The sequence below is a fragment of the Falco cherrug genome, chromosome 1, assembly GCF_023634085.1.
Source record: "Falco cherrug isolate bFalChe1 chromosome 1, bFalChe1.pri, whole genome shotgun sequence".
Taxonomy (NCBI): Eukaryota; Metazoa; Chordata; class Aves; order Falconiformes; family Falconidae; genus Falco; species Falco cherrug.
This window is the reverse complement of record NC_073697.1, coordinates 110,303,464-110,323,844: the sequence shown is the minus strand read 5'-3', so window position 1 is coordinate 110,323,844 and position 20,381 is coordinate 110,303,464. Positions and strand designations below refer to the sequence as shown.

At 38.9% G+C, this 20,381-nt stretch overlaps 1 protein-coding gene across 5 annotated transcripts in view; it reads right to left on the bottom strand.

The window, feature by feature from the left end:
- Positions 1 to 306: 306 nt before the first annotated feature.
- The window catches only part of VMP1 (vacuole membrane protein 1), a 70,845-nt gene continuing 50,770 nt past the window's right edge, over positions 307 to 20,381 (bottom strand). For all 5 annotated transcript variants that reach the window (XM_055719427.1, XM_055719422.1, XM_005439718.4 and 2 more), the window contains 4 exons: positions 18,507 to 18,623; positions 15,955 to 16,016; positions 4,554 to 4,656; positions 307 to 3,235 (listed from right to left, as the gene is read on the bottom strand). In XM_055719427.1, coding sequence (XP_055575402.1) covers positions 3,092 to 3,235; positions 4,554 to 4,656; positions 15,955 to 16,016; positions 18,507 to 18,623 — 426 coding nt within the window. In that variant the 3' untranslated portion in view covers positions 307 to 3,091. The remainder of the gene's footprint in view (positions 3,236 to 4,553; positions 4,657 to 15,954; positions 16,017 to 18,506; positions 18,624 to 20,381) is intronic.

Below are 20,381 nucleotides of genomic sequence, written 5' to 3'. Positions count from 1 at the left end.
GCTAAGACTGTTTCTTTTGCAACAGAGCTTGCTTTGGATTTTTCTCTAACACACTTTATAGATGACTGGCAGCTTCCAATGTGTAACTGAAAATATGAACAACAAAAGGAAACTCTGGATTAAGGCAGCAGAAGTGCTAAAGGCTCTGGGTCTTTCTTTGAAGCTAGAAAATGCAACAGCACAAAATGTGCATCTTCCAGATTCACACTCACTGCAAAATGCCTGGGACTAAAGCCTAACCACCAAGCTCCATATACAGAAATTGAAACAGAAACTGAAACAATCCAGCTGAAATAAACACCGGGAAACAGTTATTTTTTTGTTTATTTAAGCAAACATAAAACTATCCATTTGCAAATCTCATCAAGTTTGCATAACTTTCATTTCTATTATTTTTACCTTTTGCCAAGTCTTACTATCTCCCAGCGGCTGAACAGGTAGAAGCAAGCAGAATGACCAGTCCCTTCTTTAAATAGTGTTAGAAAGCTTCAAAATAAAGCACAGCTTATTGGAATGGACACATACAATCATGAGTTGCAGAACAATAGAGATATATTTCACACTATATGTGTCTACATATATTGAAATAGAACTGGGAGAAAGCTTTCAATTTGTCTCGTGGTTTTTCAGCAGGCAAGGAGGCATCATTGTAAGGAGCCTGCTAAAGCATTCAGCAACGTGTAGTTTATTGGCTCAAGCTCTAGGAAGAAGGTTTTTTTTCTTATTAATTCTTGTTACAGTCTCCTCATTTCAATCTCACAGCATACGGGGACTTCAACAGGACATAAATGTCACTGACTCTCACAAAAGGCTTTAAGACACCACCAGAACTGTATGAAGTAAATACCAGTGTCCCTCAGGTGAATGGCAGATCTGAGGAAAAACCACTGCCACTAGAACCGGGGAAAGTGGCAAACAGCTCTTTCACTAATCCAAGTATCCTGAAGAAAAACAAAGCAGCTATGAACTGCTGATGTGATCTCTGACAAGGTGCAGAACTAAAGTTTCAGTAGACTGAAAAAAGCAAAGCAGCAAACGCTGCTGTAATCTTTTTGAACGTGTATTGTATTAGAACAAGTTCTTTGCTAAGTTATTTTCAAAGACCACATTTAGGCCAAAGAGTAAAAAAGCTGCTAGGGCCAAGAGTTAAGAAATACTGTTCATCTTTTAAAAACCAACAGGGGCAAATGAATGGCCTCTGTGCTTTTAACAATCTCATACTACCTCCCAGCACTCAGACTTATCAGTATTTCAGCAGCACTGCTGAGAGGAGTCCATACTAAAAAAGCCTCCCCATTCATTCGGTAACATTGTTTGAAGTTATATATGAAGCATACAAGAGAAACGTTACAAACCTCACACACGACTGAGATGAAACTTTAAAAGATGTTTCTTATGTAGACAGCTGCACTGCATGACTTCTGAACTCATTTCCATCTAAACTGAAAAACATTTATATGCTGTTGATGTTCAATGAAAACAGTTGGAGATGGATGAGCAAACGGTCAGATGAAAGATACCAAAATGTCAGACAGCCTACCGACTGTTGTTGCCATGAGATCCAACAGTCAACATCAGTCTGATAAGCTATCCGACAGGATGGTACAGCCATGGAGATGTCACGACGGTTGGCAACACAAGAGGACATTCAGGCAGGATTGAACAAAATATATATTCTCACACCTTGCCCTAACCTGACGCAGGGATAAATCTTCACCTCAGCAAGAGCATGATCTAACCTACTTTGTGCACATATGCCACCTTTTGATGACACTAACTGAAAGTTAAATTAATTCTTGTGACTTATCCCTAGGATAAAAATAAACAATAGTTCTAAAATTATTACAGTAGTCACACATATACAGTAGCAGTGGACTGGATACCTACTTACTGAAGAGGGAAAAGATCCAGTGTAATATCAGTCATGTTTATGTACAGTAGAACTGGAACACATCGATTCATAACACTGTTTTTAAAATACCTGACTTGAAAAGCCTAAGGTTAAGGTTCTCTGAAGTTCTCTGCATCATTGCTGGGTTTAACATCAAATCTGGTTTCAGCTGGAATCTTTATTGTAATTGGAATATTTACTATAACCTCTCTTCTTCATTGCCCACGGTGCTGTGCTCAGTGCAAACACCTGAGAGGAACTGATAGTAACGAGCACTGCTAGCTATTTAATAACTTGCCTATTTTAACCAGCGCGCCATCCTTCAAGCAAGCAATATCCTTTGCACTTCCTTCTGCTAAGTAAGAAGTTCTTAAGAAAAAAAAGGAAAGAACAAAGGGCTTCAGCACCATTTGTGCAGGAAGGATGAGTAAAGCATGCGATTCATGGGATTAAGGCTTAATAAAGAAACAAAAGAAACTGAGCATACAAAAGTGGAGAGGAAAAGAAACAGCTTAAAAAGACTGACACAAGAAATTCTGGAATGATCAAAGATGACTTTATAAAGTTTTATCTTAACTTCATTCTAAATATACAGAATAAAAAACGTCAACTTCAGCATTCTGACATCAATCATCTCTGCTAACATCATGAAGTTTAAGAGGGTGGCTTCTCCAACCGAGAGCACGTGCAATGCAATGGGACACTGGAGAATTCAGATGGAATAGCCTTACCATGAGGGACATGCAACAGTTCGTATCCAATCTGTATTCATTTATATACATTTTGATGGTCTTGGAAAGTTATGGAAAAAGCAAAACAGCCACCCTTCAAAATAAAAAGTTACCCTTAGGTCAGTCTGAAGTTAAATCAGGAAATGGAGAGTATTAAACCAGCCAGTTTAGAAGTAATTTGGATGGACAACATTTGTGTTAAACACCATTTAACATCACATTGTCCATCTTGTATAACACAACTCAGACTTGTAAAGCATTTATACCTTACCTTAACATTTATAAGTTTGTCAATGCAACGTTTGCTCTACTATCCGAATTACTTTGAAATTAAATAAAAATTTGTTATAGTTGAAAATCGATGTTAAAAAGTTTTCCCCCACTTTGAATAATGCTGATTTTTAAACATATGAAAGATGCGTCATTTTTCATGTCTGCTAAAACCCATTGCAAGGGGCTTTTTCCAAGCTCATTTGGTTTTTTCTTCAGAGTACATCTTCTGTTGCAGTCGTTTGGCATAGCTTTGGGCCATGGAGTTGATAATAGATAAGATAAAATAACAAACCATGACAATCACCAATTTTTCAAACATCCAGGATAGCCAGTTTTCCCCCTGAAGAGACAAAACAGAACGAGGAAAATGAAAATTAGTGGACGGCACAATGGAGAATTCTCCATTTTCTGGGTGAAAGGGAAAAACCTAACCATTTTTTTTTATTATGTAATTTATCAAATTAAAAACAGGAACCAAGTGCAAGCCGACAGGATTCCTGCAGGTCCCTCTGTGAAGCTGACTTTAGTCCCTTGAAAGACAATGCAGGAGGGCTTGCCAAACACACTGCAGGGCAGATGCTGAATCCTTGATCGTTACTAGTGTGCTAATGCAGTAATTTATTATTCCGAGTATTGTTTCGTCTTTGCTAACAATTCGTAGAGTTTGGAATTGGCAAACCCCTGCCTGTCATTCCCTGTCATGTTCATTGCAAAGAAAACAATAAGGTCATTGGTTAACAATGTTTTTTTCCTAAACGGCATATACTGTGTTATCTTCCAATTAGCATCCGATTCTTCTGGTGTCACTAGAAGTTAAAGCGATGACCTCGGCAGTCCCACTTCGAGCGCTTTCCACGGCTACTCTTAACTTGCATTTTTTTTGTCAAAGGAGGGCAGCAATGCACTGCACCAAAATTACTTCAATGTGCATAAAAGGAATCTGCATATTTAGTTATTCCAGCCCGATCCTCCCTAATTTAGTCTCTTTTGTGGTAAGAAATGGTCCAAGAAGTATTTGCAAGAGCTACAAGTATTACATGTGAAATGCAAGTTCGATTAATGGATTTTATCTTTATGTTTAGAATCCTAAGGAATTTAATGTCAAAGTTGCTCTGTCCCCACTGTAAGTTGAGGGAATGTTTTCTGAAATATTGTTTTTGGTTTTTAAGACTTCTTTTGTGTGAAAGAACACTTCTGCCCCTTTGTACCAGCTCTGAACACCATATTTTTCTTTTCCTTTAGAACACCCCAGGCTTGGGGGTTCTGTTTCTCTTACTTGCCATTAAGCCACAGATCCTACTGGCTTCTGAAGTGCTGGTGCTGCACAGTCTGTTACCATCTCACACATAAATGCAACTTTTTCTTGCTTAAAACTTATCTTCCCAAATAGGCAGCTGATATTACAGCGGCAAGACATGTGACTAGTCTTGCTTTATTGTTTTCTCTACTCTTGAAGAGGTTTAAGTCCCAATTTCATATAATTACAGTGTTATTTTTAATTCCCAAGTTGCTTTTAAAATGAAACTTTTATTTATTCCCTGGGCCACTACAAATCTTTGAAAAACAGAACCAAGAGTTACATCGATAAACCTGACAGGTCAACAGGCAGCCAGAGAAGGGGAAAAATTAACTGGGGAGAGAGGCAGAGAGGTTCTTACCTGTGGCACGCCACTGTCAGGTTTGTGGTGAAGTTTTATCCTCTGAGCTTCCAAATATTCTTGAAATGGCTTCTGAAGAGAAGGACCTATACTTGGAATAGCACTGATGCAAAGTTCATCCCAGAGAACAAGACAAAATAGGGGAGAAAAAAAAAAGACAAAAACAAAAAACATTTTTTTTTTCAACTTACCACTTTGACCCAAACAGAACAAAGTTCTGACTGAGCTACAGCTCAAAAAGGCATTGCTACTTGAGAAAACAGATAACCAAGAAATAAAGTGTATTTCATCTTTTTATCTGATACTTCTGAAAGGGACACGTTTCCTCAGATCCTCAAAAAGTGCTGAAAAAGAAAAATATCTCAGAGCAAGCCAGTGACACTAGAGTGCTGGTAACAGAAAGGAGCTGAGCTAGAGCATTTCCTTAAAGGCAGGGAGAAGCCAGCTGGGGCTGTGCGCTGGGGCAGCGCTAAGAATGAAATGAATGACTTCTGAGAAGTCCCACATTTATCACCAGCAGTTCCTGTAAGAACTGGTTTGAACCGATTAATAAGGAAATGACTTGTGCTTGTGTCATCCCTCCGTTAAAAAAGAAACTGCTGGCCCTATGACTTGCCCCTATCTCCTCCAAGAAGACGGCCCCTTTCTCAAACTAAGTCCTTATTAGGCCAATCTGTGCGTCATCCTTCCCCAAAAAGAATGCATTAGCAAATTGTGCAGGCCCCTCCCACCCGCCAGGGATTAACAAAGGAACAAAGAAGGAACTATGAACCCTGCTCTGAATCATGCCATGGGTTATGGCAGATGACTTGCACAAAAGCTACGACATGTTACCGAACACCTCGTTCTCCCGCCAAGGTGCCAGAGCTGACGGGGCGCTGGGGGGACGAGTGGCTCCCACCTTGGAGTGGGAAGGTGGTGGCACCGCGGCCTGCAACTGCGGCCTGGCCTGGCCGGCCTCTGATCCAAACCAACCTGGGAGACCAGCCTTCAAACCCACACCCCATGCTTTAAGCAGGAGGCCTGAGGAGCTTTAATAACTGTCACAATACTTTAAAAAAAAAATAAAAATCCCTACTACACAGCTGAGGTACAACACTAGCTGAGCTGGTGTGGTGAGAACTCACACACAAGCCGAAGGCTCCCAAGGTTTGATCCACATATATACACTCTACTCCTATATTACACTAACTCCAGCCATGGGGGAGTCCCCATTACTGACAAACACCATTTTAATTTCAAAAAGAAGAGAGATTTTAATTATTTTTTTCTAATTTTAAAGAAATTAAATATGGTGGGCTACATTAAAAACAGTCAACTAGATTTCATCACTTCAGTTTTGATTCTTTACACTACTGCAAAACACACCAGACACCAAAATACACACAGTGTTTTACAAACTATCCCTCCAAATGCCTGCGGCTGAGCTAGGTCCTTCAAATTATCTTCCTGAGTCTCCTGATGTGACATGATAGTCCCTTTTCCAGGCTAAAGACCAATTTAAAAAAACCCCAGTTTTCTAATCTTAAGAAATTATGAAAATGCACACACTGAAGAAACAAAGTAGCTCACTCTCTTCCACGAAATGTATCAGTAGCCTGGGGCAAATAATTTTTGTGAACTTATTTACAAGAAAAGGATTGCTTCCCTCATGATTCACCATCACAATGATACAAATGGGTGAGTAAATTCTGTGCCTGGACTGGTAAAGTTTTGGGGGGGGTGGGGGTGAGAAAAAAGAGCAGAGCCTAAAGCACATCTATTACACATTTTATACATGACTATGTCAACTTTTACAAACAATTTCCAGCTTTTCAGAACCGTCCCTTACGAAGCTGCGTATTCGTGGTAAAAATTCTCCTAATGACTCGCCATCGGAGCGAGTCACAGTTGTAGAAATCAGTTACATTTTGAGGTTTCTTTTTCAAGGAACACTCGGAAGCCCGGAAAAGCTACTGAAAGGTAATGTTTACTTTTAAGTTTCTGCATGATTATGAAATAAGGAATATTTAAATGATGAGAGATGAATGATTAACAGAATGGTTGTTCAAATGCCTCCATTTTTTTCTGAAAACTGAACTAAGTCAGTGCCCAATTAGCATTAAACAACAGAACAAAGACATGAAAACCAAGTTCAGAGGGCTTGAAGATCACACTGTATTTCTAATTTTTTTTTCACTACAAGTATTTAGCTTATTTTTCCTTTGTGAGCATGACTAATTAAGTGCACAATATTCATTTTATTAACGCTCTTTTGAAGAACTGTAAGATCTTGAACGCAAGGACCTTGGCTTCTGAAAGTCGGCAATATTTTGCACATTCGCAAAGACTTTAATTGTGAAAAAGTATGCATAAATTTAAATAGGGAGTAAAATGAAGGAAAGTAACATCTAGAAAATCACAAATCCACAGTACTAGGAAAAAAATTCCTGAAATCCCATTTCAGCAGCACAGTATCGGTTACTTGTACTTTTCCAACAAAATTCAATCATTTAATCAGCCAGCTAACATACACGTGTCACCTCATATCCAAAGCACAGACATAATCTTAGATCTAAAAGTCATAAAAATTGGTTTTCATTTCCTTTAACTACACATGAATAGTATCCCCCTGCAAACCTCGGGCAGTTCAGCTCACTCACCCTGTTCTTAGCAGAGGAGGGGGAAGGCTTCAGGACAAATTTTCAAAGCTTACACTCAAACTAAGGCAGGTACACAGGCAGAAGGGGCAGATTTGCATCATAATTCTGTGCCACTTAGCAATGACTTTAAAATACACCTTCAAAAGGCTGCTGCAGTTTCAGGAGTCTAGATGCAAACCACAAGTGTATTTACACATCGGACTTCAGAAAGGAAGATGCTGGAAGATAAACCTATTTGGTAGAAGAATCTAAACCCAATTCCTTGCATTTTGCTTTGAGAACCAAGCCTATTGTCTTTCAAATAAAGAATATGAAAGGATAAGAAAAAAGGACCTTAGCACACAACAGACCTCTGCTTATCCACACTTTGTAGTCTCTATCTGCCAAAACACCACACACAAAAAAACCCCAAATGCACAACCTGCTGTCCCTTCTTAAAGGCTTAAAATGTAGGTCTTGGCGAGCTGCTTAAGGCCTTCAATTGAAAAAAAATATCAAAAAATAAAAAAGTCATTCACTAGATGTTTTCTGTCCAAATAAGCAACGAAATATATTGTACTAGTTGCTATCACTTAATGAATTTTGCAGTTAATCAGGAACAAAGATGCACCCATAGGACGAGAGGTGCTGTTCTTGTGTATTCTGTAAATTCAACAAATTCGAGTAAATTCAACAAAATGTACTTGAAAAACAGAAGAGACCAGCTAGAGTTTTATCCTAAGATTCAGGAAAAAGTGCTTTGGGTTTATTTTTTTGGAAGGGGGAGGAGAGAATATTAATTTTAGATAGATTTTAGAAACAGTCAACATTAAACACAAATTTTTGTTTTATTGATTCTGATTCTCCACTACAATTGAATGTTTCACAAGGAACTGAAACTGGAAACAGACTTCCAAAAGATTGCACTAGCCTAAATTCATTAAAATCTGAATATTTCAGTAAAAAACAACGCTTGCATTCTAATACTACAACATAAACAACCATTAAGAATTTTGCTTCATGGAACAAAACACTGTTGAAGCCTGTTTTCAGAAGTCTTACCTAGTATTTGTAATTAAATAGAGGCAGCTTTGATATTTTTTTTAAGAACCATCATTTCCATCCAAATGAAAAATTATATAGATTTTTTCCCAACAAATAAAACTTCACATCTCTCTGAAGCGCCACACTACAGAGATTCAGCAAAGTTTTTGTAGGATCAGGTTAAAAGTTACACCAACTTCCAGCCTCTGACACTATGACTCCTGAAACTTCTGTTCCAGTTACAGCAAAGCCCTGTTTATTAAAATACACTGTATTTTATATATATATAAAATAGAAAAATACAAAATTGTTAATTTTGCTTTTTAAAGAATGACTGTCAGCAGTTGAACCTCAAATGCATGTCACTAGTCATGAAAGGGGGAGGAAAGATTTTGAGGAAACTTCTCTTTTTAACAGACTCTTTGGCACTACAGGCAGGAGTTTTCTCCAGCACACGTGGATGAAGCACCAAACCAAAAGGTGGGGGTAAAAAAAGAAAAAGTATTTTCCCTATGCCAGCCAGCCAACTGCATTTTTACTACTATTAAAAATACTTCTGGAAAACCATCTAATCATGATATTTGCGCTTTCGAGAGGCATTTTTTTTTCATCTTACAAGATCTTTAAGAGTATAGGTTACCCTTGAGTTACTGAAATGTCATAACCATTGCTTTTACAAGTTGTGAACGTTCAGAAATGTTAAATGGTGCAGTACAGTTTCTCTCAAATGCTGCATTTTAGTATCATTGTGCTATATTTCGCACACAAAAAAATTAATCTGTTAGTCCATAACTTGGGACATAAAGTTCCCATCTTGTACAAATGCATGTGTATATTTGCCTACTTTTCCAGAGAGAAGTGTTAGAATGAACAAGCATTTTCAAGGAACACTGAAGCTGCAGTTGTCGACTCACATTTAGGAACATTAATAGGGTGGGTTTTCTACTGTTAATGAAAGTTTCTCATTTGTAAGAGGCCTCTAACAGCAAGTGATGATTAAGCTGCTGATTAACTCTAGGTAGTACTTAAACTCCATTTATTCTGACAGAATTTAAAAATGTAAATAAGAGCTTCAGTGGCATTCAGTTCTGAATTTTATACCCTGTTCAGCAGCTCTTTGAGTCAGGAGCAACTGGCATCAGTCCCCCAGTTGCAATGATCAAGAAGCATTAAGTACTACAGGTTTAAAAATATGGAAATCTATGTTATCATGGAAATAATAATGTGAAGGGAAATAAGAACCACGGTCCTTGAAGAGGTGGTGCAAACAAGCCACCAGCCTCCCAGGCTGAAACACCGAAGCCCTGCTTGGAAAGGTGATGCAATATTGAGTCACAACCCCATTTTATGGATGATCTCTCTAATATCCACGGCTGTTAATTTGGAAAAATCGTTTAACTGTTAACAGGTTTTGTCAGACTCTCTGGCATGCACATTTTGTCCTCGTCCGGACTCTGGGGGCCTGGGGACAAACGGCATCGTATATACATTTGCTCAGATTCAGCTATTTGGGCGAGTCCAGCTACAGAAAAACATCCTTTTAGGAAATGCCAGCACTACAATTCCATACGAAGACAACAGCAAAATAAATTTTGAAACAACAGAAAACCAAACTAGGAGGGAAAGGTCATTGTGTGTTTTGTTAGCACAACCCTTGCACACATCCAGAACCCTGCTGCCCTGGCGTGAGCGTGGCCCGAGGCCAGGGATTACCTCCTTCCACAAAAAAGGAGCAAGTACCACTGAAGAATGTGACAAACGAAGGAGGAAGAGTGCTGGGCTGCAGCCTCCCCTCCCAGGACCTCCAATTCCTTTTTTATTGATTTATTTAGATCAGACTAGCTATCATAGCTAGGCCAGAGGGCCAAAGCAAAGGCTTCCACCTTCCAAACAATTATGCAAAACACCATTAAATCATCACACCCAACACCCATTCCTCCCACACAGAGTTTCTCTGTATTAGCTTCACATTTCTCCATTCCCCTGTAAGAACACGAGGAAAAGCCACCCCGCAGCTCACAAGCCGTGCGTGTGGCACTTGGCAGGAGGCACCCAACTGGGTTATTTCAGCCACCCCTCTCTCAAAAGAAACTGGAAGTTTTGCTCCAGCACGGTATCAACTTCTTTGGAAATTAGATGTTTTATAAACCTCTGAAAAATAGATTCCAAGGGAAATATTTTCACGTGGCTGGACAAGTAGCAAAACTGATTAATCTGCATTCCATATTTGCTGCCTACACAGAGCACCTTTCTTCCTGCAAGTTATCTGAACCTGCAATGGTTAATTTTTTTCCAGACAGTGATCTAAACAGGCTTAACGGTTAGTATTTTAATGAGCTGTCATTTCCTGTGCTGATAAAGATTCTCACAGTATTTAAACCATCCGTTTCCCTGAGGCTCCGCCAATACCAGGACCCTGCGGTGACTCAGTGGCCCTCGGCCCCCAGCTGATGCTGCAGCAAACCTGGACCCTGGCTGGGAGTCCAGCAGCAAAACCTGGGTTCCCCAAGCCCACAGGGATCAACCACAGCCTTCGGCTTCTACCACCGGCCTCGGCGAAACTTAGATGTTATCTGCCCTCAGCCTTCTGAAACTGCAGAAAATAAAGCTGGTTCATGGTCAGGACAAACAGAAACGTTTTGGGGGTTAAAAGGCTACTTGGCAGATTCGCTTGCTGTAAGAGATGAAGAAAGAGAGTATCTTACTTAAAGATTACTAAGCTAAAATTGTTAGATGTTTGACGTCATTTCTACCTGGAGCTACGCTCCAATACCCACGCTAACCAAGCTGGCTGTAAAACTTTCTTTCTTGGGACATTCTGTTATGTTAACATCAGTGCTTTCACAAACAGGAATTGCAACATCTCTGAACTGCTGGTTCTTAACTCAATATTGCTCTTTGCATGGCAACTTCTATTTCTGTTGTGAAGATATATTTTTGTACACAATTCAGAAAAAAAAGAAGCAGCTTGTTTGTTCAGAGTTAAGTCCTACAAGCCTTTTGCAAATAAACTCTTCTAATTCTGTTGTGATCCACTGGAAGGTTTTCAACACCAAAGTTACTCAAGTTTCATCCACATCTGTGTCCCTTTCAAGGCACTAAAGCCTTTTTTGTGCAGAGCTGTTCTATTGTGTACAGGGTGTATTACGAGGGCGCAGTCCCACAGGTTTCTGATATACTTGTGGGAGGAGAGCCGTTGATTTATTGTACCAAAAAACGTCAGGTGGATTGGTGTAACCTTCCAGAAGCGCTGCGCTCAAGAGGTTTTTAAGTCATGCTCCGTTAGCCACACTCTCAGCCACTTCAGGTCATGCTTGGTTGTATTCTGCTACACAGGTTTTATTTTAAATATTGATTGGAACCTATTTTTCGAAATATCTTTCAATGAAGACACCAATTTAACAGGATCTGGAGTTCCTGGCTTACACGCCAAGGAAAGGTCCGCCCCACCAGAAGGTGCGGCTGGCACGTGGAGCCTGGACTCGTCCATGCCACGCTGCCCAGGGCAGAGGGACACCAAGCCCTGGAGATGAGCTGGCAGAGGCCATGTGCTGCGCTCCGACCCTGCTGGAGCCCCCAGACCCAGGCAATCGCACGGCACAACATGAATCAATAAAAGGGGCTTTTCCCAGCCCAGGACAACTGACTTCTGGTGCAGCCCTTTCTCTCACGGTAGCTTCTTGACTTAAAGAAATAACCTAAACCTATATAGTAAATTATTTCGGGGAAAAAAAAAAATACAACCTTTAAGCAATTTTTCCGGTTACATCAGTCACCGTGATTTCAATTGTACTTTTTTTTGAAAGCTCCTTACAAGAATCAACCACGATGAAGTTGTGAAGCAAATAATTATGGCACAATAAATAGCAGTAAACTGGTTTGTCAAGGACACGGTTCAAGTACCTGTTACCAGAAAACTATTTTTCCTTTCAGATGTGCAGTCATTCAAACTGGCCTGCATAGCCGCTAAGCATGGAAATTGTTCCACAAACGCCACCAGGTTAAGAAACCCTCCAGAAGCAGTGGGATTTGGGGGCAGATTTCCAGAGTTCGTTCACCGCATTAACACGACTCACCCACGGAACATGGGTGCTAACTGATTAACTTTGAAAAATCTGTGGAAGTATGCAGATTTTTTACATGCATTTGACCGGCTTCTATTTAAACTTCAAATTAGTCTATTGACTCGGTTAATGAACTGAATTAGTTTCTACTTCTCTTAAAGTCAGCAAGGCATCATTTGCTACCAGCAGCAGTGCACTAGCATACCTGGTGTATCACATGAGCAGCTCCCAGGGTGCCTGCCTCCCTTCTGAGTAACTTATCACAGCCTCTGTAATTAAGACATTCTGCAGCCTACAGGAGTTTATCAGTAACTTAACAATAGTCAGAGGGAATCTCTGTGCCCTAAGGGTGGGATTTGTCCAAAAGGGATGCAGCCCTATGGCTTGCCACTGAAGTTCAGATGCTTCAGAGGTGAAGGCCACGTGCTGTCTAATGCTATATAAAACATGTTTATGATTTTTTTAGATGTCTATTGAAGTTCTAAAATTATTAGCTCATTATCACAACATACGAACAGTGTGCTGAACTACAAAAAGAGGAAAAAAATTAAGATTTTTTTTTTTCTTTCTGAACATTTAACCAGAATTGATGGCAGACAGTTTTGTGGATGGTGTGTGCTTTGAGAACTATTTCTTTAGTAGTTTTCTGGGAATTCTTAATCCACATATCAAACGGGCACTTCCAAGAAAATACAATTGTGCCTAAAAGCAATGTGCTTGGTGTGGCTTCATAAACAATCCTGCAGCTGTAGGTAAAAAAAACCAACTTAAATGGAAAAATTTAAGAGCCAAAATGAAACCCACAACACACATGATAATTAAAACGTTAAATGGGCTAGGTTTGGCCTAAACCCAGCGTCGAAGTGTTTTACAGGGATGATCAGTAAGTTAAATTCTTCTTTGGTGACAGAACACAAGACAAAACTCACACACCGTCTCTCCTCACAAAAGCTTCTGGATGTAATACAACCCGAGAGAAAACGTTCTCCTCTCCTGGCATTTTAGACAGCAACAATACAACTTGCAACTATTAACTGGTAGAACAGGTTGATAATTACCAGCCCAGTGTGAGCTACCACTGTCTTTGTAATCCTCTTCAGCTTTGATTTCACAACTCATTCTAACCAGGTTCTTAAACCCATCCATGCCTCCCTGTTCGTCCCAAGGAGACTGCTGCAGCGCTGCTGCCCTTCGCCCTGCTGCTGCCACCACCTTAGCCTGCTTTTTTTTCTTGTTTTTACCTGCTACCACCGATGCTTTCTAAATTTTTTTGTAAATAGCTTCTTAATTTCCTGCCACATTTCAATTTCTTTGCCTTTTCATTATTTAATTAATATTTAAAGTAAAATAAATAATTTAAAAATATTTAAAATAAAATAAAATATAAAAAATAAAGCAGTATTTTATGATTCTTTTGTAATGGAGACCTAGACAAAATTCTAAAATCAAATTACCTTAAATTATATTAAAAAAGCCTGGTTATGGCAGGCTTGGCATGCGATGCCAGCAGCAGCCAGTAACAGAAGTAAACAAGGTCTGCAGGTGAATCATTTTTGCTTTTTGACTAAGACTCACGTAGTTATCAAGAAATTCTCTCCGGCTTATAAAATCAAATATTCTCAGACTTTATCTCATAACTTAATCTTCTGTCTAGATTTTAGTTATCCTGTATATTAATAGGTTCTTTATTTTAAAGTATTGTGCTTAGACATTTCCTATTGTGTAAGAGCAATATCCCAGACAAAAAAAAACCCCTCCTAAGTCATTGTGTCAGACAGAATTTGATTAAAACAGTTACTGACCATTAAACAGAGCTATATTTTAATTTAATAAGGGATTTAATGCAAACCATTGTTTAACAAGTTTTATACTCCACTCTAGAAGAAATTGATGAGGTAATGCTAGCAGACAGCTTGAGAAAAGTCAAGGATACCGGGACATTCCAAAAATCTTACTGTCTCCCGAGAACATTTTTTAACTCTGACATCAACCATCTAATAAAATCTGAATCCAGCAGAGGTCTTGTGAATGCATTCAGAGTAATTTGATGCAAAATTATCTCCAAGACAGATGAAGTAGGAAAAAACTACTAGTTTTGGCTCAAAGATTTGTAGGAGAGTAGATCTTTGGAAATATACCTGACCTAGCAGCAGTGCAGATCAAAAGTTAGTAGTAAATTGTTTAGTGGGATTGATACGAAGAAAATCTAACTAACGATGGTTAAAAGTACCCACATTTCTCTTTTTTTAAATAATATTCAAAGCAACAAATTAATTTTGAAGTTTGTTACAAACCAGACACCCAATCAGAAGATCAGGAAGTAATAAAGTCAGGATTTGTTTCATTAGCGAAATGCCCTACTAGAATGTTTCTTCTGACACTCCTTTTTCTTTGTATAGCATTACTACTTCAAGTTTACATATTTTTAACAGGAATTATTTCCGGACATTCCTCCCCTGAAACTGTTCTTGAGGACTTTGGCTTTTTGAATTATATGTGAAAATAATTATTACAGTTTGGATAGCAATGTATCCATCAATTTGCCCTATATAACAAGTGAAAGACCTTGGAAAAGTAGGAACACCTTAGAATTTATTTTACAGATCCACATTAGGTATCTAGTTTTGAAAAAAAAAAAAAAAAAAAAAAAAGCAAGCACAAACCCCACAACAATAAAGCTTTCTATTTAAGACTTGTATTTAAAACTTTAAACCTGTATCCCTGACCCGAATGTGGTCCATGTACTGACAACAGGCAGCAGCCTTCCCTTGAAGAACACAATTTTTACTTTGAACAATTAAGCATGGCTTCTTGATGAAATCCATATGATTTGATCTAGTTGCCTACATGTAAATTAAGTTGCATTCTTGGTTTGCACTCAAGTAATTTGTGAAACTTCTGCATGGTTAGAGAGGCACTGTTGCGATCTTATTTGCTGGATTACCGGGCAGGAAATATTGACATTTAATGGATGTTAAAATTACACAGAATTTCAAGACTGAACAGGTAGATATGAAGAAAAAAAATCTAACCCTTCATCATCAGTATCCAATCTTCATTCAAACCCACGGAGCCATCATCTAAGTATGTTTTTTCAATTGTCTCCCCCCCCCGCCCGCCCCCCAACTGTTGTTAGCTGGGTTTTTGCTTAGTTTTCTTGTTTTAAACTGAGCTTTTAACTTAAAAGATAAAGCTCTACACACCAAATTTTTCTTTCTGACATTTTATGAGATATTTAAATATTTTAAATGTATAAGATAGCTCAAATTACTGAAGATGTTTAATGTCATCTTGGGGAACTGCGTAAATCACAACAGATCTTTCATTTTTGTCATAGGGTCACACTACAACACTGAAGAAAGTCTATAAAAAACAGTCTATTTGCAGCTAAAAGTCTAGCAATCTGCATTGGGAGAGCTGTATCATATTTCTGGGTGAAAGTTAACTGTTGGTACCATACACTTGGGCCATCTGACCTTCGGTGCTATTACATTTCTTGAAATACTTGAAGCCTTTGAGGTGAGGAATGAAGTTGCAAATAAGACCTAAATCACATGTTGGCCAAAGCTTGCACTTTGAAGCAAAACACAATTTTCAGCACATCTAATTTGACTCCTCCAGTATTTTTCCACTTAATAAGCGAAAGTATTACTGCATTAAAGAATTACTCACCCGATTAGGGACACCATCTGCTCCACTATATGTTTGCTGAATGTTATAATAACGAAAAGTTTCTGTAGGAAGGAAAACATCAGTTAGAGAAACATGGGATCAAAAGGGAAGCAGAGACAATGGGGTACGACAGTTCACGTTCCTTTCCAACCAGACAGCTTCTGCAGCAGTCACACATAGTTTTCCCTTCCCTTTTCTTTAAAGGTCTTTTTTTTTCAATACTCTCCTCAAAAAAAGGCTGGAGGGAGAAAAGCTGTTTACTTTATTATTCTATTTCCTCATAGATTTCATTTCTTGCAATGTTTTTGTAGCCTGTGTTCCTAACCATTCGCATCCTCCCAGATGTGAATTTTAAGATTCCCAGAAGCTGAATGCCACTTTACTCGGTCAACAAAGTTTTAATGGAAAACCAGTCATCACTGTGTAGAACAATTCACATCCCCTTACACAAACGCACGTACTTAAAGATCACAGAAGTGAAAAATAACGTATCTTTTACATTATTTAATGTATATGTATTATTGTAAATAGAAATATATATGTAAAATTTACATAATGTATCTCCTAGTCCGTGTGGGTGAACAACAAAGTAAGAGCCAGCGGGTACCTGTCTGTTCAAAAAACTTAACTGTCACCATCTCTAATGCAACAGACTATTTAGAACGAAGTAAAATAAATGGCAGAAACTTCTCTAACACAGCTTATGTTGCAGAAAATCCAAATGTCCATCGTTTTAGAAAAGAAGGGAGCGATAAAATAAGCTAAAATTTTGTTAAAATAGCCTTTGCTAATTCCACTTTTGTCCTATTTGACAGTTTGCTCCTTTGCAGAGTGAGCCAGACTGGGTGTAGATGCGTACACACACACACACAGTTCCCACAGTCTCCTTAGATCAATTTAAACATGAGCTAAGGAGAACTGCATTCACCAGTCTGGAAATTGGGAATGTGACTACGACTACACAAAATGATTTTGTGGTCCAGAGGAAGAGGCCAGTTAAAAGCAGTTCCAGGGTGGTCACTGCACCACTCACTCGCTTCCTGTCTAGAGAAAGATTTCATTAAAAGCCTTTTCCATGACTCTTACATTTCCGAAATTCCAAATTGCAGCAAGATCACTACAAAAATCAAGGCTATTGCACAAGAGTATGCTTGAAATCAAGCATCGCAGAAAAAAGCATTCTAATAGCTAAATGTATTACAAAATAAGATGATTTACCAACTGTACAAGACACTGGGAAATATTTTTTCCACTTACATTTGATCTGAGTGTGGAGCACTATAAATTACATAACAATCATTCTGCTAGCTAAACAAGACAAATGAAATCATTAAAGGAATATTAAACAATAACTATTCCACTTTTCTGTGTTGCCAGAACAAATTCTAACAGTACACAGACTTAAAAGAAAAAAAATTCAGATAATACAAAATTAAGTGTGGAGAAAAAGTTGTTCTATCACAGTAAATGAAAGAATATTCAGATCTTTTAGTTACTTTCTGTTTCAGGACTGGGGAAAGTGAAAAAAAAATACAAAAGGGGGGGAAAAAAAGGGTTGAAGATTGAAATATTCTGTTCAGGGCAAAAGAAGGATTTTAAAGCAGCTTGATGAGGGTACTACACGAGTAATTTTATACTACTAATAGCTTCTGCTATTTTAATGTAGTAACAGCAAAGATTTCCAAGCAATACAGCTACAGGCATGGCACCAGTCCTATGGAGATGCTAAAAAAACCAAGCCCCAGCTGATAACATTGGTTCTAATCATTACAAATAAAGGAATGTAGTTCATGATCTAGTACTAACCACCCCGCCACCAGTGAAGAATCGCCAGAGAATCAATACTTCATCTTCCACTGCACAAAACGGTGATGCATTTTCAAAGTGAGACTCAAAAATTTTGAAAGTGAGACTCAAAAAGTTTTGAAAGCAACTGGAGATTCTGATGGCCAAATTCAGAACATCCAGTAAAGCTCTGAGTTAGCAAGAAAAAACTGGCCACAGGCTGAAATCTAGCCCATTCAGGGTAACACAGACACCAAAAATTGCTGACCGTGCTTGGAAGCAACAGACAACATGGCCAGAGCCGTGCCCTCGGCCTGCTTTCTGCAGGGCCTGAAAGGAGCAAGGTTTTCTCTACACACTCAACTGAGATAAAAGGCAGCATTCAAAAGTGCCGCTTCACTGGCAAAGGCTGGTTGCAGCGCTCTTTGAAATGAGTATTTGTTACCAAAAAGTCAAGTTCATTATGAGTACGAAGTCCTGTCAGTCTGGTAAAAACCGTAGGTAAATAACTTGGCTAACCACCAATTTCCTGAGTGGTGTAGGCAGCGAGCTCATTAGTTTGTAGCTATAAATTATTCAGTTGCCTAAGTTTTGAGCCTAAGAAGCCTAGCAGATCCTTTATTGTAAATCCTTTGCACCAAATTAATTTCCATTACTTCAGGTCAGGAAGGGAGACTCCAGAATTCATTAGAGTAACACAGTGTAACAGTCAAAAAACCCCCAAAAAAGTCTTCACCCCAGAGCCCTGAGGGAGCTGTAGTACTTGCCTGGATGTGCATTTTAATTACTGCTTTCCCAATCAAGGTTGCACCAAAGAAGGTCCAGAAGGGAACCAGAAAGTGTCCACATGTTATCCCAGCCAGGTCAAACAGAGGGTTTGGAATCTATGAAGTGCAAGGGAGAGAGAAGCTCAGGAATTGCAGCATTTACCGAGATGAATAGGAATATGACAGACTTTGAAGCTTTGAAAAATGAACATTTTCCCCTTATTCAACTTGATCCAAAACTCTTGTGTCTTAATACTTATAAAAATGTTAATGTCGCACCACATAACTTAAGTCTCTGGGATTCTGCTAGACAGTGTCCCAGACAATTCCATTCTCATGGTCCCTTCCTTACCCCTGGATTTTAAAGAAGCTAACAAAAAGTTTTCCATGTGAAATGCACTGAAACCACAGTAAAGCCGTTTTGAGTGATTTATCAAATTTTCTCACTGACAAGCACATCACTCTTGGAAGCCGGTGTTCAAAATGATCCCCAGTGATTTCCATCTGAGAAAGTACATTAAAAACTGGCATTTACAGTCATATGTATCCAGTTTAAAAGCACTGATTAGATTTTATTAAGCATATGCATTTCATTTAAAATTAAAAGGGGTTTTTTTATTATTTTTAAACCATTGGCTTGATGTTTGCTATTGTGATACTATCTGTAAAATATTTTTGAAATTAAACCAAGAAAGTATCCAGATTCCAACCTTTCACACTTAGCATGCAGTACCAGGGCAGACTGTCTGAGTAAACACACGGGGTTATGTATAACTCACAGTAGCAGTGTATTACTGGGCTAATATCCTGCAGTATTTGTGTCCTTTTGTTACACAAACAAGAATGTAGATTGCTAAACACCTTAAAAAACAGTAACTTGCAACTGACTGAATGGAAACCTGAAATCTGCGAGAAAGCTTATGAGGGTTATACTTAGCTGTTATAAACTAGCAATTCGAATTTATGAGCACCCACAACACCACCTGCATAGGAAGAAATCTGAAACGGTCTCTAATCATGCCCCGAAACGGTCTCTAAACATGCTCTGCTTCAGCTAAAATGATTCTTTACCTGTGACAGCTGTCTTAGGCATGGGAGGCTAGTAAATTATTTACTTATACCACAGCCAGGTAATTTTGCTCTTCTGAGCCAAGTCTGCTCTAGGTCTCAAGTATGGTCTCTGTTGGCTAGTTTAAGGGTTTTTTTTTCCCCTAAGTTCAGAGTACATTTTAACTACTGCATCACTGTCACCTTAGAGGGAGCAGCACACTTCAGGTAGGGGTAACCGTGGATGTCACCCATACGTTACAGATATCACAGTACAAAGGTACTCGACGAGTCCACAGCAGGGTCCATCAGCAGGCCAGAGAGGTTTCTCTTTGTTCTTTTTTTTTTTTTTTTTTTTTTTTTTTTTGAAAAAACACGCACACGCAGTACTGAGAGCTGCCAAGAAAGCCCACAAAGACAGGAGGGCAAATTCTCACAAGTCACAGCAAGGATCTTCCAGGGCTAATTCCTGTTTTATTCCTTCCCCAGAGCTGCCTTTAGGTAGGAAATAAGCTCCAGACAGTAACATGGCTTTCTTATTGCCATTAAACAACATAACATTTGGTTGACTTCACTGGATAAATCTGCGCAGTTTTAAATTCAACTTGATTGTACTTTTACTGAGAAGGCACTGCTTGGCACACAGCAGCAACCTGCAGCTTATTCCCACTCCACAAGCAAGCTCCCTAATCGTAAAAAATACACTCCACTAAAATACTGTTCAAAATCTGAAAGTACGATCACAATTACAAGGGCAGCAAGTAAAGGAGACACCCTCTAGCATACGGAGAAGCAGCAACAAGCAAGAGACGCCCTGAAGCCCATGGG